The 21444-nt window shown below is 38.4% G+C and overlaps 1 protein-coding gene across 6 annotated transcripts in view; it reads right to left on the reverse strand.

Annotated features, from left to right (window-relative positions):
- Positions 1-19514, reverse strand: part of FCHO2 (FCH and mu domain containing endocytic adaptor 2) — a 91740-nt gene extending 72226 nt beyond the window's left edge. For 5 of the 6 annotated variants that reach the window (XM_084504133.1, XM_084504135.1, XM_084504132.1 and 2 more), the window contains exons 1-6: positions 19351-19510; positions 10410-10501; positions 6223-6297; positions 5066-5207; positions 4826-4978; positions 658-762 (exon numbers count right to left, since the gene is read on the reverse strand). In XM_084504133.1, the coding sequence (XP_084360259.1) occupies positions 658-762; positions 4826-4978; positions 5066-5207; positions 6223-6297; positions 10410-10501; positions 19351-19383 (600 nt within the window). In that variant the 5' untranslated portion in view covers positions 19384-19510. Of the gene's footprint in view, positions 1-657; positions 763-4825; positions 4979-5065; positions 5208-6222; positions 6298-10409; positions 10502-19350 lie in introns of all 6 variants that reach the window. The other variant, XM_084504136.1, reaches the window with a different exon arrangement.
- Positions 19515-21444: the final 1930 nt, after the last annotated feature.

Consider the following 21444-nt stretch of genomic DNA (forward strand, 5'->3'; position numbering starts at 1 on the left):
TTTTTTTCAACCAAAAACATATACAAGTAATCATGTCAACAAACTATTAAAAAGAGAAGAAATAGTGCATTTTGCTTTTTGAAATCTGGGACAGTCTGCTATCAACAGATTTCAAAAAGAACTTTAAATTATAAGAAGAAACAGAATGTTCAAGCATATGGAGAACACGATATCCTCTGTAATACAGATTAAAACACCTTAAAAAAGCAAACAAACATTCATTTGACATTTGAATAGAGGTAAGGGCTTTTGACCACCTCAGATAAGCACTTAAGGGAAGACTCTTTAACAAGCTGTTACTGAAATGTTTTGCTGGAATGATGATGAAAAAACCATAATGGGTCACAGTATTGTAACTCCTGCGAACAAATTCTGGCTCATCAGCAATTCACAGGATTTCCTGCATCATCACAATACATCTACAACATATACAGAAGTTCATTTTGTTTTCTTACTAAAAATTTCTTCAAAATGTCTTTCTGGAGTGCTAGTATTTCAGTGTGTTATTCAAGGACACTGCCATCACAATACACGTAGCCATAGTTTGTCTTTCAAACTTATTACTTTTGACAGAACAGTTTACATCAATTTCCAAAGAGAGATAAAGTAAAACATATTAATTTATTTTAAAAGTGTCTTATTTAATACAACACTTACCTGTGCAGTTTCTGTCATTTTCTGCTCAAAATCAGATTTAACTGTAGCATATTTCTCCACATACAGTTTATAGGTATCTGTAGCTTTTTTCGATTTAACTGCTGCCTGTGGATCAGTACAAAAAGTGTCAATTCAATCATATCTAAGGCTTTTAAAGCCGCTATTGAGAGAAAGCATAGGATGATGTATAAAAAAGATTCAGGGGCATATCAAAACAGTAAAGTGTCATAACAAAATTTTACCAACAAATAACTTCGATTCAAACTGTTCGAGATTTCTGCATAAAATCATTATGCTGCTTAGCATAGGTCACGTATAAAAGGTAACAAAGCAACTACCTCATTTAAATTCCTTCCTCTTATCATCAATGACTAATTTATAATACGGTTGTTTTGAGATCAACATTTTAAAGCATGTGTTGCTGAAATTAAGCTATTTCACTTATACATAAAATATTTAGATATGCAACAACAACAACAAAAAAACAGGAAAAAAGCAGGGTTGAAATTCAGAGTAAACAGTTCTTAGTGCAATTCTGAAAGAGTCAATTGTAAAAAAAAAAAAAAACAAAAAACAAGAAGGCACTTGTTAGAAGTGAAAAGAAAAAAATAAGGAATGTGGAAAAAATAATGAAAACTGAGTAAGAAGATATTTGAAAGTGAAGTTAATGCAGAACAAAGTGATGGACAGATTCATGCAGCTCAGGTTTGTTTCTAATAATACTTTTTAGCATTATAATGATTTTTTTTCATTATTTGTTTACAATACACCAAAGTTTTCTTTCTGTGGACTTGATATTCTTAAAAGATAAAAAGAAATACAGGAGAATCTCAAGATGACATGGAAAAAAATTGAATGAACTATTTTTGGTAGGGAAGTTATTTTCAAATTTTACAGCATGACAGGAGATTAAGTTTTTTGAACTTTGATATTTTTGCTATATCCAAGTAAATAAATAAATAAATAAATGTTATTTCTCATCAGCTTTTTTTTCTGCCAAAGAAGTTCAAAATACCTACTTTATCTGAATGAAATTTCCCACCAGTTGTAACAATTCAGAAATAGTCAGTCAGTGACATGAGTAAAGATAGAATGTTTACTATTCTAGTTTTGAAGAGCTTTCCTTTCCTCTTTCAAAGGGATTTTATCAGTCCCAGATTAAAGACAGCAACTACTACTCACTTGCGGTAGTTGTAAAGCTGACCACTATCTATAACGTTCAAATCAATTAATACAGAGATGCCCTCTGGAAGGAGATAATTCTGTTCTTCCTCTTCCAAGAAAAAATAACCCAAAATCATGAGTAGCAATATACCATTAGCACTTGTTTATCGGGGGAACATCAAACGGGACTTCAAAGGATGAGGAATTGAAGGTGCAGTTCAATTTATCAACTTACTGAGAAAGCTTAAGCAGACCTTGCTCTTGTAGTACTCCAAACCCAGCACAACAGAGCATGAGAATACTTTACTGTACAAAGAATATGGATCCTTCAGGCATTAAGGACAGCATGACAGGATGTATCAGACTGACCTACAACTTGCCCTGAATTTTGCTTCATGATTCTTTCTCCTGCATATTCACATAGGGAATTCCCAAGAAGAAAACTGTCCTATCTTGTTTCCCAAATATGCTTTACTTTATTGAAAGTACAAGATGCTCTATAAACACCTGGTTTTAAAAATAATTATGATTGCTTTGAAATGAGAGGATTCTGAACTCGATCATTTGAAACAAAAGGAAATGCCAAATTAAAAGACTTCAAAAATAAGTTTATTTTGTGAAGGATTATGTAACCGAACCCTGCATGTATGGGATTTTGATATAAACAAAATGTTCTCTGCCTCTTGTCATCATGTTTAACTACGAGCAGAATCATGAGTGTTGTCTGCTGTATACAGAAAACAAACAGCAAGACAGACAATGATGGAACATGAACATTGCATGATTAGCTACTAATCTCTTCTGAAAACAGGATGTGTCTATTCTCAGGTACAGCAATTGCTAGAGCTCTACTTAGCAGTTTTACAGTAACTGAAATAATAAAGATTAGTCAAGAGTTTTTTTGTCAAGTCACTATAAATACAGAAGTTACCATGTCAGAGAAAAACAGGAAGTTATTACACAAGCTAACACTATCTATCAGCTGCAATTAAAATTGAAAGCTTTCATGCCTCCTCAGATTCTTTGATAAAGTATCTCTCGAAATACTAAACTTAATGATAAGCTCTTAGCATACTGGCACAGATCCTGTGTCTTGTGATACAGTAGGTATTGTGTGATTTTTAGAAAAACACCTTTGATGTTCCGCTAAACATAACAAAATTACTCTCTGCCAAAAGAAAAATATACGAAAACAATCTGCATCATGATTCTAACAGTACAAGTGTAAATTTTAATAAAGACATGATGGAAGGGATGTGATAGTCACAGTTACTAGCTCCCACCAGAAACATTTTTGAAGTACTAGCTGAGTATCAACCATGCTGCTCTATTGTTTGGACAAAATTATCTAAGGAAAGATGCATAAAAAATCAGAAAATGGCCCTCGTCCTGCAGTGTTTCCTCTCTTTCTTCTGCAGTGACAGAACTATTGGTAAAACTGATTTTTTTTTGTTTGTTTCTGACCAGAGGAGGGATTATGGATTATATCTTAAAAGTAAGCCTTCCATCAAGTCAACTTTTCTTACTGAAAAGTTTTGAACTACTTTCAGAAGTTCAGAAAAATAAATGTATTTTGAATATACTGGCAAGAAAACATATGCTGTTCCATATATTTTTGATTCATATCTAGAATCCAACACAGATTGCTATTTGAAATACAAATCAGGGGAAAATAGATTTAAATTAATAATAATCAGAATATTGTCAACAGGATCACCGTTGTCATCAATGAACCAACCCTATCTGCTCCACCAAGATTACAGAAAAAAGGTACTATGACCACTTTAACACGAACAGACCAGATAACCGCAAAAGAAATAGGCAGAGAGAAAGTATAGAGACAGGGAAACATAACCACTTCCCTCTACTTTGTTTCCTGAAATCAAGAGAAAGTTTCAGTTTTCCCAGCAGGTTGATGTAGGTGATCCTTCCCCTCTACTCAGCCCTGGTGAGGCCACACCTATAGCACTATGTCCAGTGCTGGATTCTCCAACTGCTAGATAGACACAGGTACACTGGAGAGAATGCAGCAAAGGCCCACAGAGATGAAGGGATTAAAGCACCTCCCCTATTACGAAAGGCTGAGAGTGCTGGGTCTGTTCAGCCTGAAGAAAAGGAAGCATGGGGTGATCTTATCTATCCATGCCTACAAATATCTGAAGAGAAGATGCAGAGGACAGGGCCAGGCTTTTTTTGGTGCAGCCCAGTGGCAGGACAAAAGACCATGCGCACAAACTGAAAGACGGGAGGTTCTATCTGAACATCAGGAAACACTGCTTTATTATGCACTGGCACAGGTTGTCCAGAGAGGTTGTGGAGTCACCCTCCTTGGAGATCATCAAAAGCCACTTGGACACGGACCTAGGGTCCTGGCTGTGTCTCTGAGCAGAGGTCTAGTGGTCCAGATAGTCTCCAGAGGTCCCTTCCAGCCTCAGCCACTTAATGATTCTGTGAATGGATCAAACTCTCCCATGACCCAAGGACAGTACTAAATACAGCATCAAGACACTCATCCCTAGGGATTTTGATCCATGTAATTGGAAGCTCCTAAATTAGCTTTGAAAGTAATGTTAGCTTGTTTTTCTTTTCAATGGAACAGACTTCAAATACTCTGACGATTAACTACTTTGTCTCAGTTGAAAGGACAATGTAAAAAACTTCCTACTCCTTAATTCAAAAAAGACGGCATTGAGTGTTTGAATATTTACATAAGAAAATGCATCAAAAATGTAGTAGGTGCTGAAACAATTATATGAAATCTCAGTAAAACCCAATAAACTAAATTACCATATGAGGCAGTAATACAGTATAATTAGAACTGCGGTGCAGTTAGAGAGGACAGATAAGGAAGTAAGTGTAAACAAAACCTAGCATTCAAAGGATCATGTACATTATAAAATAGCTATGGTTTACCGCTTTTAGCCCTTTCTAAGCATTTCACTAATACAATGTGAATGTGTTACACCTTGACAACCCAATTAATTTTAAGATGTCACAGAATTACCTTATCGATTTCTCTTGGTGTTGCTCCTTCCTTTTTCAAACGTTCTTGTTCAAGACATTTTGCATTGTAGTTTTCCTTGGACTTCTGTAAGGCCTGAGTGATACTTTGAATGCTTTGCATTGCTTCCAATGTTCCTGAAACTTCTTCTTTAGTCTGCCAAATATCACATAGTCATCAAAATCCAACCTTCTGAACTTTAATATTAACAAGTCACTGGACACACATAAGAAAAAAAATAACCTTTTTATAAGCTTTAATTTGTTCATCTCCATACTTGTGAACTTCTTTTATTAGCTCTTGTAATCTCCGCACAAGATCCAAGTGGCAGCTTGCTAGTTTTTCTGTTGAGGTTTTGAAAACATCCCAAACTGGTGCAAATGTTCTGGATTGAAGGGGAAAAAAAAAAAAAAAAAAAAAAAAAGTAATGTTCATCTGGATTTTTTTCCTTTCAATTAGCTAACTTTTTTTAAATAGTGCTAATGTATCAATGTTTACAGAAGTTAAGCTGTGCTCCTAAACTGAAGCAAACATACAAAACCCCACCAACTGCTATGTTATAAATAACTTTATTATATCTTTCAAATGTACTATATGCTAACTTTTCAGTTTTTGCTGTTTTAGAATCAACACAGGTAAAATATAAAAGTTTACTCAATCCACTCAATCTTCTCTGTCATCAACACATGAGAACGACAAGGATATTCCTACAGATGATGCAAGAATAGCTCAAAAATTTAACATAAGAATTTTTATGTGCATACTGTAATAGGGCTAAATCTACTGATAAAAGCTCTCTGTATTTCTGTTTTCTGAAGTGTTAACTCTATCCTCAGAGATGTTAAGAATGTGACTTTTCAATAGATTCATTCTGTAATTTCATTATTTTTTTTTTTTGAGGTATGTATTAAAAAATGGAATGATTTTTTTTTTGTTAGAAAGATTATGCCTACAGCTCAGACTTCTTACATGATGCTAAAGGCCTTTATATTATTTGCAGTAACCACAGCTAGAAACAGAAATAAATTCACTGCCACATTTGTAGACAATATGTTCTCTACTCAGAACGATTAGGTTTGAGAGCATTTAATAGAAAGTCATACTATTTTGTCTGAAAATAACTCAATCTGAAATACAGAGGAACAAACAGCCCTCCTCATGTTTGGTTGTGTTGTTGTGTGGCTGTTTTTTTTAATATCTAAATAAAGAACTATACGGTCTTTTATTTTTGTCTTATCTGCATATTTTGTATGGTTGCATACTAGCTGAAGGACTAACAATCATTTTTAAAGGTGGCAAAGTTATGCTACTTTCAAGATCGCCAATAAAATATTCAGGAGCAAACTGGCTTCTTAACATGTATGTAGTTAATTTTTTCTCTCTTGTGCACACTTACTTACCCAAGTTGTGTGTAATTGCTCGCTGATTTAGCTAGTTTTGTCATTGACCTTGAATATGCTTCCTCTATTGTAGCCCTGTCAAAGAAAGCAACCAAAAACACATTTGAAATTTTGAAGATACTTAAAGACAGATAAACATGAATTCTAAAAATGCAAAGTACAGGACTGTTTCTTCAGATGAAAATTGTTCCATTTTAATGATCCCTCAAAAACTATATGCGAAACCAAAGAAATATGTAAAAAAAAAAAAATAAAAATCTAAGTACATTGTGACAGAATGTTGAAGGGAACGGGAGAAAGTAAAACTGAAGGACTCAAGACTCGCAAAAGGCAGCACCCTCCTTCTTTTATTCTCTGCTTTTTCCTGTCTTTAGTAACAGTTAGAACAAAGTGACACGATCACCCATCTAACACTAGCTCAACACCTGAGATTTACAGAGCAGCACGATCGAATAAATTTGTAATAAAACATTACACAAACTGAATGCTTACTGAGTGATCGTATTTGTTCACCATAAATATAATGAGGTCTTGTGTAGCCTTTCTAGTTTTTTTCACTGTTTTAAATTCCATGCATAGTGACATTTGAGTCTGACAAATAGTGAAGTGACATGCAGCAAAATGTATTGTGTTCTACTGTTTATACTTATTTTTTTAAAGAAGAATCTCTCAAAAGCCAAGGGATTCAAAATCCAAGGGTCACCATTAATTCCTCTCAGGAGGAACTCTGAGAGCCTTTGTTGGGGCAGCTGTCATTGAATAGCTATCGTGCGCGATGTATCATAGCAGTGACTCTTTCAAGTCTTTCCCACATCAATCTTCCTATTGCTAAGGTTAAGGTGCACACTGTTTTCATTTTTGACCCTAAGTCAATACTCAGTTCTTATGAAAATATGAAATGACGTAGTAATAGTCACCTGAAAGTCTGATAGATGTATTTAAGCCTACTAAACTTTAAAAATATCAAGCTACTCAGCTGGACAATCAACTAGGAGACAGCGATTAAAACGTAAAATGCAGCAACTCAACTGCATTTTAAAACTCACCTACAAACAACTACAAATTTATTCACCACAATAAATTAAATAACTTTCTTCTCCTTCCTCACATGTAAGTATTCTTGATGATCGGAAAAAGGTTTTAAGTTTTCAAGGCTGGGAAAGCTTACTCACTGCAAAAAGTACATATACTGATGTTTCTTTAATTATCATGTTGAACAATGTGCTTTGATAAATCATCAACAGCTTCTATCATTTTTTTCTAGATTTAATAGCTCCACACTTAAAAACAAACAAACAAACAAGCAAACAAAAAGAAACATGCTTTTTGACCAAAATCCACAGCTCTTTTCTTCGGAACAATTTACAGAATACTTTAATGAACTATCTTCACAACTCTGAAGTTATGAAACTTGCTACACATTTTATCAGCATACAACAGTTACAAACAATAAAAACCAAAAGATGCTGCTGACTGGCTGGGCACATTTATCTGCGCTTGTTGTATCAACTGACTTCCCAGAGCACTGTGAAGTCTCTACTATACTATAAATGCCTGGTTAAATTAGATTTTACTTATGTGAAAATGTCTTAGGTCGGGATCTATTAAACATTTAAACTGGAATACATGCATTGCCAGTTTCTCCTGATCAAGGAGTTCCTTTTTAGGCCATTTATAGACAACTGGTGCAGAAAAAGGTTTGAAAGACTTCTAGGGAAAAGCCAACACAATACCTATTCAGTTCCTAGTTGAGAACAGTTTATTATATATTCTCATTTTAGGTGTTAGATCCATACAAACACAACACGCAGTTGACCTACAAAATCTTCCCAGTATGCAAAGTCTGTATTTCTAAATAAGAAAAGAAAGAAACGTGGGTTAAACCAATCTTTATACATTTTTACTCCTTTAAAAACAGCATGTCTATGCACTTTATCGTGAATAGAGCTAAGACACATATCTTTCAGAAGAAAGACACCCGACCAAAGATTTAATGGTGCTGAGCAGAGTGCTCCCCCACATACTCATTCTTTCAGGAAACACATTTCTGAATGTCCTCAAAGGCAGTAACTACTAACTAAGCAACTCTGCTATTCAGAGCAGTATCATATCCAGAAAAAAAAGGTAGTAAAGAGCCATCCAAAGGTCTAACTGTCCCTCAGTCCTGTAAGAACTTTACTATTAGCAAGTACTCCAAAAGAAAAATGAAACAGTGAAACACTGTTGAAAACTGAATTGCAATTCACTTGGTAAATCAACAAAGGAAAATTATCTCTTTCTAATAAGCTTAGAAAGTTGCATATAGAATGGAAACTCGAGTGCCCACAAGGATGAGCTGCTACAGGCAGCAGTCTGGAGGTCAGACAGACCATGGTAGTTTCAAGTGTCCCACCAAATCCAGGACCCAGACAAGGGGAAAACCTTTTGCTTCTTCCAGGAATATCCAGTTTTAACAGCATACATAGTAAAAATACACTGTGTTCTTTCAAATGAACACATTACAAACATAGATACAATGATTAAGTGCTCTAACTTTTTAAAGTATTATCAGTAACTCATGATCTGTCTCCTCTACCTATCCAGCAATTTTCAACTTTAACTCTCTGGTGTTTCCACATTTGAATAAAACTACTCGCTACGTTCAAAAGGAACCCAAAGGCAGAAAATGTGAACATATGCAGGTTTGTTTTTCAGAGACAACAACCCAGAAAACAGTACAGCCCAGGTACAAGTAGGGCATAAAAACACAAAATGTTGGAGGCACTTAATGAATCTTGCTCGTCCACTTCCATATTGCCAGCAGAAAGGAGCAATGCAAAATAATATTCTATTCTATGTTCATCTGTGCAGAGGAAGGAGGGGAACAGCTAACTGTGGACAACATCTCTTAATTACTTTGCAATAAACAAAGATACAGAACAGAATGAAGTCAAGATAAGCAGTTCTGAAATAAAATACCACTTTTGGTGGTTTAAGTCAACATGAAAAACATTTAATATTTTCGATTAAAGATGACGTAAATATCAGCTTCAGAAGCCTTGAACATTTCATACTAAACACCAACAGTGTGATATCCCTCCAAAGCAGGATTTCACTGGAACCCTGTCTTGTTTCATAATGTGTTTTCTGGAATCAGAGACTCTTGAAACATAAAATTCCCTGGTTTGCATACACCTTCAGAGACGAGCCTGCCTACATGTATCACACTGGGACTCTGCAATTCACCTACTTAGTGGAAAGATTCTTGTCATTTTCTCCACTCCAATTCATCTTGCAACTATACAAATGTCAGTGTCACTGAGTACCTGCCAGAACCACAGTGGTTACATTTTGCTGAGGTCATTGCAGGCCACAACAGAAATTCTGATGAAAATTTTCAGAAAACAAAGGCTGCTTTTTGGATGGATTTTACTGCAAGAAACCTTCACTGAAAGAGGTTCTCAAGTTAGTCTTTTATGAGTTTTTTCCACCTGTCAGGTGGTGTCATTAACTGAATATGACAAAATTCTGAACCAGACATATAATTAATTTCATCTAGAATACAAATTCTTGCATTCCAAGTAGCAGCAATTGTCTTCTTCCATAAAGAAGAGTGAAAACAGCAGTAAGTCAACTGTTACGGAAGTTGTCATACCTGCAGATTTCATTTCTCTCCATTCTATCCCATAAAGAACCTGGCTTATTTTCCACGTATTATTTTCTTATCCCAATATACCACTCCCTTTTCTTTTAAGAACTTGATCTCTCAACATCTTAATCTGAAAGGACAACTTTTAAAGATCATAATTGCAGTTGCTACTACCCTAACTCTACAGCTATGGTCAAAAATTTTGGAAGACTGATAATTTGTACTTGTTAAATTATTGCTTTTCTTCCAACCATGATGAAAATTGTGATTAATTTAAATAAACTGATGGACCCCTAAAGTGATACTCCAGATGTTTGCCTATTTTTTTTCTTCTCCAAATCAAACCTGAAAAACTGGTAGCTTATTAATTAATGCTTAAGAGTCACTATCTGGTTCTAAGTGAACGGAATAAGCCTAGATATTCTTGTAGGATATGAGAGATCTTGAAACACTCGTTGATGTTTACATATTTAGCAAGTCACTGCAACACATGGCAAACTGAAACAAAGGCCAAAAATAGTACATTAAAGACACAGAATCAACAAAGACGAATACTTACCTTTCCCTAATAAAGTCTGCTAATTCTTTTGTTGACAAATGTCCATGCTTCATGTTGTGATAGAGAACGTCAAAGCCATTGTTTCTTTCCCCCTAAGGATTAATAAAAAGACAGAAAAACCATGAAACACAATGTGCTAAAGCAATTACAGAACAAAGTATAGAACCTATAAAATTTAATAACTGCTCAAGTTTCATGAACTGAATGATTTCTAATGGTTCAGCTTTTAGTAACTGCTGTTAGTTCTCTTAATGTAAAACGAACTAAAATCACCCTCAGCAGCCTCTACTATGATTCTACCGACAACTCCTCCTTTCCATATTTTTAGGCTACATTCAAAGCCATTTCCTTTTTCAACTTCTACAGTTCTTGCATGCTTTTGCTTCATATCTTAGTGAATACATACTTAATACTGAACACCCTCTTCATTCTCTCCTAACTTTCATTATTTCCCATGAACTAAAATTCAGGCTTTGAGATCACTGGACTTCCTACCAGTCTAGTTCTTCACAGATCATGAGTCTTTTTTGTTTGGTTGGTTGATTGGTTGTTGTTGCTTGTTTGTTTGTAAAATCAGTAAAAATCGCTAATCTCTTTTTTCCCTTTGTAATTTCCCTCTGTCTATTCTTAAATCTAGTTTTAAAATTTAAAATGTTTTTCGATCACTACAACATATCTCACCCTTAAAATTAAGACACTGTCCTAAACACTGATTAAGAAAGTGAGCCAGCTTATCGCCTTTGGCACTACAGTGAACTTCCTGTGGACAGGAGAAAGCAACAATAGGAATTAAAAGAAGGCGAGGCTAGGCATGGTACAATAGCACTGCTACTCCTAGAGTTTTCCTGTGAAGCTGTCCATGCCCCTCCTCCCTTCCAAAAGCTTCAGATCCACATCTCTGCTGCTGCTCAAGACACAGAAGCGAGCGGCAGCAGCCGCCGCCGGTGGGTGGCTGGAGGAAGCTCGCAGCGCCGCAGTAGCAGGCCCCCGGAGCACGCATCAGTCTGAGCACTAATGCAGCAAGCTCCCTTGAAGGACACCATGTAGACACAAATACATTTCTTTACAATGAACAGGCGAGTGAATGGCAATTTCATTCAGATTACTAGTCGGGATTTTTTTGCTTTAGTTCTTCTGGGCACTGGGAAAAACTAGCCAAAAAGAAATCTGCAATCAAACAAGAAACACTGATAAAATGACTGCAAGCCAGCAAATTAGTTTTGAGGAAGCCATATAGCTGCAAACACAAGTAGCAAACAGTTGCACTCCTACTTATTTCTCCTTGCAGTTTGAAGCTCAGGATCATTTTGATTACAGGTGCACTAACAGGCACCTTATTATCTTCATGTAGTTACTCAGTATAAACCCCGATGAATGCCACCACATTATAAAACACCATAGTAACTCTGTAATTGAGGAGGTACTGATATTTTCAATTAGTATACAAAAACAAACTCTATTTTAACAGTTGTTGTCATGCCCCAGTCCGGAGGTTTCACAAACAAGCATTAAGCACGTCTTCTAGAAAAAAATAAAACATTTCTCCTTTATCGTGTGTTCTTTCCTTGCTTTATTGTAATGCGTTTCTCCTACCTGAACCAACTCACTGGTCAAAATGTGCTGAATACAGACTGCTTGCTGTAAGTGTGACTATTCCTAACGGGGTAACTTTTAATCTTTCCTACACTGGAGGCTCCATAGATTTCCTGCCAGTTTAGAAACACAGGAAGGGTAGCATAGCCATGACCCTACTTCTGGCTGCAACCTTCCTGAGTGCTGACAGTCTATCAGAAACGTAACTCTGCAAATCCTTGCAGAACTGAAGGATCCAGACCAACCAATTTCCATCACCATCTTGTTCCCTAATTGTAAGTGTAGTTTAACGTAAGGAACTTAGTTTTCCACTTAAATGAAGTCTTCTAATCAGTTCTTGTCTTGTTCCTAACGTCTTGTTGAACAGCAGACAGAACAACAGAGAAACAGAACAGTTAGTTTCATAAATGAAAGCAGCTCTCTGAATGCCACATATTTTATATATGGTAGGTAGTTATCCAAGGCTAAGGGAGAAGTCTATTCAAGATTAAATGAAGCAGCAAGACCAAAGCAGGCACTGTGACCTAGTCCCATGCAGTTTAAATCTGGTGCAGCCAGAAGATGTTTTCACTTGCAAATACAACACCAAGTGCAGCCTATCTTACCAGTATCAGGCTCCTCCTAAAAGCACTAACATCTAGACTTTGAAACTGCTTGATTATTTACAAGTTACATAATCAAGAGTTCTGATAATTAACCTGAGGACAATTCTCTAAACTACATTATCTTCTACTCATGCCTGGGGAGACATTTGTGTACCTATGTTAAATAAAGCATGATATCTCGGTGCAGAGAGCAGGTGTTTTTCTGCTTAAGAAAAGCTATATTGCCTACCCATAACCACTCCATTTTTAAGAAGGGTAGCTCTAATACTCACGTACAGAGCATCACAGTTAAGGCTCTGCATTTAGGATACAGATGTATGCTGAAGCTAAGAGAAAAAAATGTAGTTCAATTTACAAAAATACAAGTATTTGCCCCCAACATGCATATATACCATCGACACTGTTAATTTCTGTGTTTCTGTGTTGTTTTTTTTCCTTAACAACCTCCACAGATGTGGCATCAAACATGGGAACTGCAGGTATGGCCAATTATTCTTCATTATGATTTTTATGTGCTCCTTCCTGATGCCAACAGTGATTGCTGGGATCACTGAAAGCCCAATACGAACTGTCTTAAAAATAAATAAATGCAGCAGGCAGTAAAAGGAACTGGTGAGACCTTCCACTCCTGCTCAGAGGCAATTACCATCCCCTCCCATAACAGACTGCCCGTGAAGTCAGATGCACATCCCTCTACTAGCAGCATCTTGGGAGAAATACCAGGTTGTATGCAACCCACTACCAGATCAGTCTGTAAAACTATTCTGAATGTCATTCCAGGGTTAAAATACCATCTGTTGAGGATGACCCCATTACATTACACTTAAGCTTATTAGCAGTTTTTCCTTTTTCCCTAGAGCTAACAGAACTCTCTCTTCAGAAGCTGGGATTCTTGTGGAGGTTTCCCATTTTACACCACCACAAGAGAGAGCTCTTTCTCAGATACAACATAAATGTCTCCTGACAGCAAGCCATCAGAAAACGTAAGACTTAAAATTCAAGCAAGCACCTCACCTAAGCCCACAATAAAGAATACGGACTAACTTCATACACAAAATAAACAACACTCCCAGAAAGAGAGGGTAGACAGTCATTCCACTTCCCTCCATGGAGAACTATCTGCAATGGTTTTCTCATGGAAATGAAAATAACCCTGTCAGCAACGGAGAAGTCAGAATTCAGCATTTCCATGACTTGTACATAACAGGAAACAGACTACACGAACTCCGTTTTACTAAGCTACTTAACAGACTTTGAAAAAAAAAAGACTAAGTTAGTTTGCTACACATAGAGATAATTCCAAATCTAAATCTACATTTTGTAAAATAACCAGAAATTTTTGGGCCATCTCTAGCACTGTTTATTTCCTATGTTTCCAATCAACTTGTCTAAGCACAAGTTCTGTCTGCTTTGGACTAAAACTGTTCAACATTAACGTGTACTAGTATAAAAAGCTAATACTCTGTTAAAGCACACTCCTTTTCCCTAATGTAAACAAATGCTTCCCAACTATTGACGTGATTATAAAGTTTCCGTGATTGGTCAGGTATTTACTACTGGTTTGGCCAGTGTGAGAAGCAAGAAGAGGACAGCTGCAAATGCTGCTTTCACTGCAAAACTCAGTGGACAAGTCAACAAAAGGCACATGCAGTAGTTTTTGATTTTGGTCAGACTTTAGAAGCTTGATGAGAGATTCAGCCAAAGTTTAACTTTTTCCAACTAAGTTTGGCAAGTAAAGAAACATTTGACAATAAGTGAATTACCATCCTTTTAGCCTATGCTTTTGTACCACATGTGAGTAGTGGCTGAGTATGCATGATAATCCTTCAACCCCCTGTTCAAACTTTTACACATGATCGCAATATCGCATTACACTGAAGGAATAGAACAGAATAAGAAAGCTATACTTTTGACTTTAATTCATTAATTTAATCATAATCTGTTGACTTCCCTTTTTATTTTTTTTAATAGTCTATCTAGCCTGCAGCTTATTCTCCAGGAAACAGGCATATATTCAAACCGCAACATTTAAAAGTGCTTCTTCAACTTAAAGACGGGTTTTCTTTTTAGCCCTAAGAATTTTAGGTCTCTAATCTACTTCAAATTGTCTAAAAATGAAAACCGGATAATCTCCAAATTAAGTTAAGCCTTACAACCATCTGTGGCAAACATGCAATATCAACAACACCTAACCAGAAAGAAATTCTCTTGCTAGATAAATACTAAATAGGAAAAGACTAGAAAATAATTAATATGGAAAACAGAGTCATTTGCTTCAGTTTTGGTGGTGAGAATAGGAAAGTTTGTATTCTTTGCCTCTTCTACAGGTCAGCTCTAGAGAAGCTGTCCTACAGCTACTTTTACGCTTAAAAGTACTGCCCATACTACTATCAGATGCAAATGTAAGAAAACCACACCCCTGAATGTAAGAGTATGCATATAAAACCCCTAGCAAGGATAAATCTTAACAATTTATAAGCCTTTTTGGAAGAAAAAATGTTTCTGTATCAAAGTCTCAGAGTTGCACTGATAGGCCAAATTAAAATTGTAGACATTCCCATAACTGAGCACAGGGAGAAGCACAACTCCCTCAACGGGGGTGAAATAAAGCATTAGCTGGAACTAGACGCAACTTTTACAACCTTTCAGCCATAAGATACAAGTTAAACAGGTTACAAAATACTTTATTTTAACAACTAATTTACATATTTTAGTGCATCGGAGACTGGCTGTTCATTCCCCTCACCCTAAAATGAAAAATTAACCAAAAAAACCTTGCTCTTCATCCACAAACTTAGATGTACACTGTCTGCTATGGCTTGTCCGTTTGTACTGTGGACTTCTTTTCGTGAACTCATAAGGAAGTATGACTTTAAAGAAATAAAGCTACAGAAGCCCAGCTAACCTCAGGTAAATTTAAATGAATTTTAGATGCTCTGATATACATTGTTGTGCTTTTGTTTAATCAGTTACTGCTTACTGCAGTTGCAAGTAAGTAATGTTTCCTGCATTCCACTAAGGCAACTGCTTAATCTAGTGGACATAGTCTACACGAAAATACTCCTCTGATGCATGTGATGGTGTTACACTTTTGAAAGCTGTAATTTTGGATCACTGAGTGTCTGAAAGAGCTACACAGAACTGAGTGCATGGAAACACCCAAAAAGTAGTCACCTGACATTTAGACAGGCAAAGTATCTTCCTCTGTTCTGAAAGTTTTGAGAAGTTTGAACACAAAGCAACCTGGAAATTTAAATTTCATTCTTCCAGTTTCAGTAAATTAAATACAGATCAGCTCCATAGAAGCTCCAGGCATACAATGGAGGAAGGATGTTTTTTCCTCTACATCTAGGTAATAAAAAATATTTGGGGGACAAGAAGATGGAAAATTGCCAACTCATGCTAAACAAGTACATGAAGAGGGAGGGGACTGAACAAACATTGCACAACAGCTCTCCTGAAAACTGAGCATCCATCTGCACGCCAAGCTGAAGAGTTGTACTGCATAAACATATGAATGGGCCTCCAGATGGAAGCGCGACAAGTCTTGGTGTCAATCATAGCCCGTAAGTGCGTAAGAGAATATGTCTTAGATTTATTAGAGCAAGCCTCTTCACAAAGCTGAGATTACCAGCCCCGGATACAGCCAGCCCTTACATGTTGCAAAAGTCCCTGAGAAGAAAGGAACCTTCCTCGCAGCCCTTCTCAAAGGCTACATGTATCATAAGCAATTAAAAAGATAAAACAGAAAGAAATTGTCAAAGCTGACTTAAACGTGCATTTTTATGCCACAGAACTTCCCCAACGCTTAACACACGCACCACTGCAGAGACCAGCTTCAGCTATGCATAAAACTTCTATCAGTTTAATCAAATTAATCTAAAACAATTTACAGATGTATACCGACTGGCTTAGAAGTGGCTTATTTTGGTTGACTTGAAACAGTTTAATAGACTTACAATTAATGGGGGTATCGCTTGCACCAGGCAATTTAAAACCAAACTTATGTCAAAGCTTATGCAACACTTCCTAAGCATTGCTAGGAAAACAGTAAGTAATGATAATGAATGCTATTTTTTTCTACTGTACTGGCATGAGTGTATTCAAAGTGACAAAACCTAGTTATTTATAATGGAAATAACTTAGGAAAGTGTTCCCTTTAAATTACATCATTGTTTTGATATAGCACATACATAGCAGCGAGCACCCAAGTTTTATGACAACATCCTAATTAGGAGAGGGGAATGTTTGGCCATGTGACTTGAATGCCTGAAACTCAGTCATAAGAATCAAAGCCATTTATAGTCTGCATTACTCATTCATAATTTCTGATACCACAAACAAATGAAAAAAAAAAACAACAAACACACCAATAAATCACACACACACAAAAAACAAACCTATATGATACTGACTTTGAAAAGCTCAGGAGCACCACACTCTACCAGCATACCCCTACGTTTTCCAAGTGACAGTACAGGCCTCTAAACTTCAACTTCGTGTCCTGAAAATAATCTTGTAATGACCTCTTAGAAGCAGTCAACAAATGACAGGCCCAAAAATACCACAGAGAAAGTAATTTTTTCTTATGTTCCCTACCAAAAAAAAAAAAAATAAATTCCAACTATCCAGTTTCTTTTAAAAGCAGTACAATGTGGAAGCCTAATAAGCTTCAAGGCTATTACAGTAAAGAAGCTAAAATTTGTTTCATCTACAGAAGAACACCAATAAGAACTTCTTAGAACACAGCAGCCTAAACAGTATGTAAGAAGCGCACATATATTCATGCCACCCCTCTTTACCAAATAAATCATGTAAAACCCTCAAGTTTCTTAGGCCTTTCCCTACCAATTATTGCAGGTTATGAAGCAGGGAGGGGGTCTTCCAAAGCACAAGACCCAGAGTTCCATTTCCAATGTGCCATTTCAGCTGTGAATCGATGGCAGCATGTACATAATGCAATTAAGTATTAATTATAATGTTTTGGATTTATTCCACATTAGCGCTTTAGGAAGTATAATTAACCCCATTCCATAGGTGACGAACAGGACAGAAAGGACGAACAGAAAAGTAGAATATTGTGCCCTGTGTTACCTAGAAGGCGATGGCAAAAGCAAGAAATAGACGACACTTCTTCCAAAGTTCAACGCAATACCATTTTTCTTTCAATTTACAGACCTATCTTTGTTTTTTTCAGTCATCACACTGTCAGCGAATTTCAACAGCAATCTTCTAATTTCCATCTCAGCCTTCTCCCCACATTTCTAAGCAGATATAGATGGTACCCTGAATCCTCCAAAGCCTTGTGGTAACAGTTCTGAACAATAACCCATTCTGAAAAGCCAGACAAGCCTCATCACTCAAAACGCAAAAACCTACGCTTTTTTTTGAGGACATACTTTCTGATGTTAAAAATTATACATATGTGTAGCCACTAGTTTTTCTAGAAAGATATTTGCCCACATCAGCAAGGAGGTGGCCATCCTCATCACTTTGTATTTTACTTTTACACAAAACAAAACTCTGTCCATGGTATTACAAAGGTTTCTCATAAAATTTTGCCAGTTTAAGACCCTGTATACTGTCATTGCCACCACTGCAAGATAAGTGAGAAGAACATGCTTCCTGTCCTACTCGACGTCATTTTTGGAGGCAGGAAAAAAATACCTGCGCCAACAGAAGAAAAACTCCTTTTCTTGGCACCCGTTTCTAAACCCACGGTTGGAGTTTGGCCTGCGAGCTGTAAGACAGGGACTTTGCAGGGCACAAAGGGGGAGTGGGAAGTGTTGGGTAGACGTCCACTGCCTCATATTTGCTGGTAGCACTTTTGTAGGCACAGAGGGAAACAACATAGAAGAATGGCCCTCTATCTTCATCGATTTAACAAAATTACTGACTTACTACCGAAATTAGCCACAGATAAGCACGCAGCCAAAAGTTTAAAAAGTTAAAAGTTATAGTACTTAACGCAGTGAAATGGAAAAAAATATTTTATTTCAGTTGAGGTTGCTGGATAAAAGCTTGTATTTCAGTTTACTCGTAGGAGGAGATATCAGGTTTGAAAAGAAAATTTGACTTTTTACATTAACTTAAACATTTATTTATTTATTTTTAAAGATTAAAAGGTTTCGGGTATTAGTTTAATATTCGTCTCCCATGGCAGAACTTCAGCCTCTCCACACACCATGCGAGGAGCAAACCTAGGCTCCTTTCACCCGATTTTACCGTTCTGTCGAAAAAAACAAACAAACAACAAAAAAAAGAGCCAAAGCGAAGGAGAAAGCAAGAAAGAAAGAAAAAAAAAAAAAAAAAAAAAAGGCAGCAGGGCTGCAGACAAAACACGAAACCAGGGCTTACGCCCTGAGTACCAGCGCGTCGCATTTGGGAAAGCAGTCTTCCCTGGGCGTTAGGGATCACCATTGTTTGTGCAGGAGCAGGAAGACGGGGAGGACCGAGGTATTTTCTCCCTCTTTTTTCGGTGTCTGTGCGTGTCTGCGTGTGCGTGTCCCGGGGAGCTCGCCCGCCGGGCAGGCAGCGCACGGAGGCAGCACAGCGAGCCCCAACGCCGCCGCAGCCACCCGGACCCGTCCTGCCCGGCTCGGAAACGAGCCCCGGGATCGCCGCTCCCCATGCCCGTCCGTCCCCCCCCCCCACCCCCACACACCGGCACCGGGCCCCCCCCCCCTCACACAGCCTGAGGGGGGCACCCCCGCGGCACCCCGCGCCCCCCACCGCCGCCGTACCCAGAAGCTCTCGGCGAAGTACGCCATCATCATCCCGCCGCCCCCGGCGAGCGCGGCCCGGCCCCAGGCGCCGAGTGGCGAGGGCGGAGGAGGAGGAGGAGGAGGAGAACGGGGGGGGGGGAGGAAGCAGCAGCCGCCGCCTCCCTCACACGGCCCCGCCGCCCCTCGCCGCCGCGCATGCGCGCAGGCAGCGGGTGGACGCGGCGCTGCCGCGCAGGCGCCAGGGGGCCTGCGCCGCTCTGCCGGGAGAGGGGGAGGTGCGCATGCGCATGGAGGCCGTTGTGTGCTGGGCGCCGTTGTCCGCCTGAGGGAGGCGGCGGGGACGGGGCTGGGTCCGGGTCCTGCCCCTGCCCGGGGAGCGGCCCCGCGGACGGCCCCCGCAGGCGGCCTGACACGTACAAGCACAAACGCAGGCGCAGAGGGCGGTGAATTAGCGTGTGCGCAAGAGGAATGCGACAGGAATCTGCCCCGGCCGCGGGGCGGAGCGTCGCGCCGCCTCGCATATCTGCGAGGGAATAAGCGGCGTCAGGAGGCTGAGCTGCGGCAGTGCCCGTCACACACCCGCTGCCTGCTCCCCGAGACGTCCCACAGAGTCATGTACTGTGATACGTGCGTGTCACAGAGTCCTACACTTCAGTCCTGTATCACAGAATCCGACGCTCGAGTCCTATATCACAGAGCCCTACAGCTCCACAAGGGTCGACCGCTGTCTGTACCTCAGGCTGGGGTGAAATGGCGCAGAAAGCCCCAAAGAAGGGCAGTGCCCCGTGCCTGCTGCCCCCTGGCACTCACGTTCCCCCTGCGACTGTTCGCAGTCCTCAATCCTCACCTACATCTTACTGGTTTTGATCAAGGGTACAGCTGCCAAGATTATCGACAGTCAAACATCAAGCTTACTCAGGGACCAACGCACCCAGAATAGGGTAGATGGTCTTTATGGGGTCTTCATGTTGATTAAACACCTCCATCACAGCCAAACGGTTAGGAAAAGCATCCTGCAGAAGCTTAAAGAACTATAGACTTTAATTAGGCATATATTTTATATGCTAGGGCAAAACGAGACCACCAAATTTGTACCAGCACAAGTCAGTGTGATTCATTCTGCCTTACAGAATTTCAACTGCCTTTACAAGTTCATGGAAGATGAAGAACATCATTCCGAATTGGTGTAACTGGCTATACCTTTAGCACACCATTTCCCATAGCCCCATGGTCACTTTAGGAGTGCCTCTCTTTCTAGCAGCATTCTCCTAAACTTTCACAGTGTGCAAGGTTCACTGAGTCACCAATGCCAAGACAGAAAAATTCTGGAGCCTTTGTGTAGTCAGAACTTACAAAGAAGTCCCAAAAGACTGCTAGATCTGGATTTATCTCTTTTAATAATAGTAGCAAGCATGTACATGGTAATTCTAAATAACAATATGCTGTAGTAGTACATTTAAAAAAATGCTTTATGCTTCTGTTTACATGACATAAGGAAGCATTCTGCATTATGGTGCTCTTAACCTAAAAGATATGAATACAGTTCATTTTGTAGTTTATCTCTAAGGATGTACTCCAGGGCAAACAATGGAATAAAAGCTGCATGATGCAGAGCTGAGTTGTTGTTGTTGTTTTCCTCCCCTCTCTCCATAGCAGATATAATATATATATTTTATTTATTTATTTATTTATTTTTTTCACATGGACAGATAGTATGCTATGATGGAAGGGGAGTCAGGTTTATTTATACATTTTTAAAATGACTTCCCATCTTCCACATTTTCAAAGGTATATAGTCATCCTGTATCTATCAAGATGCTACATCAAGATGCAAAACAACTGCTGCTGTTCTGTAGCAATCTACCATCACACAAGCATCAAATGTATCCTCAGGCTTTCTAAAAGTTCCCCCTCCCCCCCCCCCCCCCGAAGTTAAGTGAAATGCAAAGTCTTAGACTCAGCTTTAAGGCATCCTGCAGCACAGGTACAGTTATCTAGAAAACCACTTTGATATAGATGAAGATCAGGAATAATAATTATGTTCTTAAGGTACACTGAAATTCCCACAATAAAAATAGTATCTTCAGAAGTGAACTTTCTTTTGAACTCCAC

The sequence above is a fragment of the Aythya ferina genome (genome assembly GCF_964211825.1).
Source record: "Aythya ferina genome assembly, chromosome: Z".
Classification (NCBI taxonomy): Eukaryota; Metazoa; Chordata; class Aves; order Anseriformes; family Anatidae; genus Aythya; species Aythya ferina.